Source organism: Vanessa tameamea, chromosome 6 (genome assembly GCF_037043105.1).
Source record: "Vanessa tameamea isolate UH-Manoa-2023 chromosome 6, ilVanTame1 primary haplotype, whole genome shotgun sequence".
Classification (NCBI taxonomy): Eukaryota; Metazoa; Arthropoda; class Insecta; order Lepidoptera; family Nymphalidae; genus Vanessa; species Vanessa tameamea.
Genome location: NC_087314.1, coordinates 5,208,935 through 5,213,371, shown reverse-complemented (window position 1 = coordinate 5,213,371; position 4,437 = coordinate 5,208,935). Strand labels below are relative to the sequence as shown.

At 31.6% G+C, this 4,437-nt stretch overlaps 1 protein-coding gene across 1 annotated transcript; it reads right to left on the bottom strand.

Annotated features, from left to right (window-relative positions):
* LOC113393522 (carboxylic ester hydrolase-like) lies at positions 1–3,205 on the bottom strand. Its single transcript, XM_026630459.2, has 4 exons — positions 3,015–3,205; positions 2,574–2,705; positions 786–2,086; positions 1–377 (listed from the first exon to the last, which is right to left on the bottom strand). The coding sequence occupies exons 1-4, from the start codon at positions 3,087–3,089 to the stop codon at positions 194–196; spliced, it is 1,692 nt and encodes a 563-aa protein (XP_026486244.2). The 5' UTR covers positions 3,090–3,205; the 3' UTR covers positions 1–193.
* Between the last annotated feature and the right edge of the window lie 1,232 nt (positions 3,206–4,437).

Here is a 4,437-nt window from a genome sequence, read left to right as displayed (position 1 = left end):
TTCGGATAACACTTGCATCTTTAAGGACTTTTGTGTTATATATATTTTTTTAATATTTTAACAATTTTTTAAATCATTAAAGTAAGAAAATAATATTTTCGTCATTGCAAAGTTATGTCGATCAGAAAAATTTACACCTGTCAAAAAGATTAAGCTAACTTATACAGGGTATAGTATAATGGATTGTGATATATTACAAACTACTTTTACTAATACCGGGCAGTCCAGCATCAATAAACAGTTTATTCCAAAAATCTATATGAATTTTATCATCACTTGTTCCCATGGACAATGTTTCATCTATACGCAAATACTCTCTGCTCGATTTTGTGTATGGATTCCATTTGAAATTAAATGTATCATCTGGAGTCGGGTTTCTGAAAAAAGCGATTAATATAATAAGTGCGATGCATCTTGATCACAATATCTAATCAGGAATTGCCACTTAATTATATCCTCAGTCCTATAAAAGATGTCGCACTCACGTAAGTGCATAAACATAAAATGGACCAAAATCAGCCTTCCTAATCCAACCGCGCTGTATCTTATAATCACTTCAATTTACGAAAAGGATACACGACACGTGTTAAGTTGAATTATTCAAAACATCAAATATTTTACAGTAATAGCACTTCGTGGTTGCGTGGTATGTCATGGTATGGCGGTATGGCGTTAAGAATTAGAATTTGATCAAAGTTGTATGTACACATTTTTAGTGATATCACTAGTCAGTGTTACATATTATGGTAGTCACATGTAACCTTTTAGAGAAAAATAAAATTTACCCAGTTTTAGCAAAATCGGACCAAAATTTTGTGACCATATATACATGGTCCCTTAATATCTTCTGTTCTTGACATTGTTCTCTACTATTGATATTATTAAAGATGTAGAATACGTCATCTGCATGACAAGCACCGTTGGAAGCTTCCAATCCTAACATTATTTTTATCAAATTCAAATCTGATACCAAGTTAAATCTATACATGTAAACTGTTTCACATACATTAGTATAGAAATGAAGAAATCTATAAATGTCATATACAATTAATTGAAGTCCTCCAATGATTGCTAATTGTTCAGTGTCATTTCGTGTGATATCTCTGTTTTCAAAATAGAATTGCTTTATGCGATCACCTAATTCTTTTGCCTTATCCTCTGATATTGCCATACTTATTTGTTTTGGCAAAAAATATGATGGGAACTTATTTTTAACTTCCAATTTTTTCAATTCATTAGGCACTGATATTAATCCTTCTCCAGTTGTATAACCAGTTAAAAACGGAATTTTTTGAATTTTTCCTGACATTAGCATATCAATAGGATTTCTATTAAGGAATGCTTCATGATCCGAAAATTCTTTTTCAACAACAGGAGTAAAAATCATCGGCATTCCTCTCACCTTTTCTTCTTGCGTCATTATATTATATGTTATTCCTGCTAATTTATTACTTGGTACGCTTTGTAACAACTCCAGTAGTTCGTAAGGATCATTGGTGTTGTTGCCTAAATATTTTCCGATTTTGAAAGCATTTTCTTTAGCATTATCTTGAAATGCCCAATCTGCTAAGAATGTTCCACTTTGTGCTATCGCTTTTTGAAATAGTCCTTCGGCTATAGGAGATATCATGTGGTATGTGACTGATGCACCACCAGCGCTTTCTCCAAAAATAGTAATGTTTTCTGGATCACCCCCAAACTGGGCAATGTTATTTTTAATCCAATAAAATGCTGCAATCTGATCTTTTAGGCCAGCATTACCGGGTACTTCTGGAATATCAAGACACAAAAAACCAAAAGCCTCTAACCTATAATTAATAGTCACCAAAATAACATTATGTTGAATTAAAAACTCTGGACCGAGCATGTCGGAATTTCCAGATCCGGCTTGAAATCCTCCTCCATGAATAAAAATCATAACTGGTATTTTAGAATCTGATTGTAGTGATTGTGTGTAGATATTCAGAAAGAGACAATTTTCACTGCCTTCTAAAATATTCCGAGTTAGAAGATCAGTCTGGGGGCATACTGGGCCATGGTCTATTGCTTTTAGTATCCCATTCCATGGCATCAAGGGCTTAGGTGCCTAAAAATTTGATTAAGTTGGAAGATTAAAGAAGCAGTTTATTTCAAAGTTTAGAAGTTTACTTATAAGAGATATTTAGTTTAGAACAAGCAGTCATAATTTTTTAAATTCATTTGACTTTAATACTAATAACACAAAAACCATGAAAAATTTTAAAACATTATTTTGTACAAGCAGCATAAACTCAGATTTACAAAAACTTGCATAATATTTGCATATCATTAAATTATAAAAAATATGATTATATAGCCAATTCCAATCAAAGAACAGATAAATAAATATTAGATTTCAATAACAACTTCACTGACATTCCAAAGCACATCTTTTCATGAATCCATAATGAATATCATAGATTAATCAAGATATAGCATCAATTCTCCTCATTGGAATATACAATAATTTTAATATGGATTTAATATTATATAGTATTTATATATTTTGTGCCGCTGCAAGTCAACATGAGTGTGTTTTCCTGATTTAATCTCACCTTGAACCTAAGTTTTCCAATAGGAGGTTGGGCATATGGTATTCCTTTGAAGCTGTAGTATTTTGTCCCATCAGGCAAGTTTTGAATAGTACCTTGTAATTTTCCTTCTTTTACTGTCACTATAGCATTATTCTTAAAACATAACAGTTGATAAGAATATATGAACTAAAGAGTTAAATAAAAATAAGGTTTACTCTCCCATTAGAAGTTATCACTTCAAAACGGATTATTTTTAAATTAAAGGCCGTGAAAATCGATACATTATATATGAATTTAATTTTTCTTTGCCTTGACTGGCACCAATTCTAAAATTAATCTCAATAAGTGTGGATCAAGTATTGTAAATATCTAAATACTAACATTACATATTGTTTCACGTTGCTTCTCTAATATGCAATGAAAAATCAACAGTATATCACAGAAATAGGGAATTGAACTTACCATTGCACTTGAAGTACCAAAAAACCTACAATTAAATAAAATATTCGGAAGGTTTCTGTTTATGAATAAATTCATCCTGTGTTATACTTAGATAATATACCAATTATAAAATAAAATGGATTACCAACTTCAAAATTAATTAATATTGACTACTTTACGATACGATAAAATTAATTCACATTTTATATTATATGGTACTGTGACAACTACAATTGAATATACAACCAACCAATAAGTTAGTTGTCAATGTCACAATCATTATAGTTTCTATTTCATTACTGTGTTTTATATAACAAAAAGGAATCGCACCATACAGCCTGTCATGTCACGATTTAAATTAAACGAAATAAATTTTACCATTAACGGAACTTAATAAAACCTATTCATAACCAATAATTCTTTAATTACTTCTCCTAATTATAAATTAATTACCCAATAAAGAAAAGATTTAAAAATGTGCACAAAAGTTGCCAAAATTAAATCTAAATCATTCTTTCCAGCGTATTGAGCTTGGTGTAAGCTTAGACATTTATACAAGGACTAGGACACGTAAGGTCTTTGAATCAGATGGAACGGTGACCTAGTACACTAGAGAAAATATTTAAATAAAAACCTGTTTATAATAATTTAATCTATTTTGATAAGGAAGTACTTTTTTATATAGATTATTCTTATTATTTAGGAATACAAAATGATATATACTATTTTAAACATTTTGTCAAGTGTCATATTTTGCCAACCTTATTCACGATCTTTTAGTCTTAGTCAATATTTAGAGTACCTTGATCAAAGTAATGGTTGCTACCGGTATTAAACACAGAGAATACTAAGACACCCCTAAATATATGCCTAAGACTATTCGCAATGATAAAGTCTATCTGGTTTCTTATCGGACTTCCATGGTTAAACTTTTCTGAGACTTGTTAAAAGAGAAAATATATTTTTTATAATTTTGGGATTAGCAAATATTTCCACTTCATCTGGTGGTTATTGGTAGTGGAGTCCAAACGCGAAGACGACCGGTACAGTTAAGAAGACTTAACTGCTCTATCCGTCCTCGCCATGCTAGCCTGCAAGATCTTTCTTCACCCAGGTTATATTAGGAGAGGAAAACACCATCACCCGCGTAGTACCACAGGCGGAAACAGGAGATAATTGTGATTTTTCGCTGTGAAAGTGCACCCCTCCATTTTCTTGACATTAAACTGAACAACCATACAACCAGAGCCCCGTTTGGAAACGAGTTCTAACGTCCTATAGACAACAATATCCTTCTGTCTCAATTTCCCCTCGCCAAGCTGCTGCTCGTGGTAATGCACTGTACTATAATATACACAGCAATGTATGTTCCCAAGGGTGTGCATATCATCATGAAAAAAAAGATTCTGTTTGAAAGAACAGAATCTTGGGAAACTCCAGCATT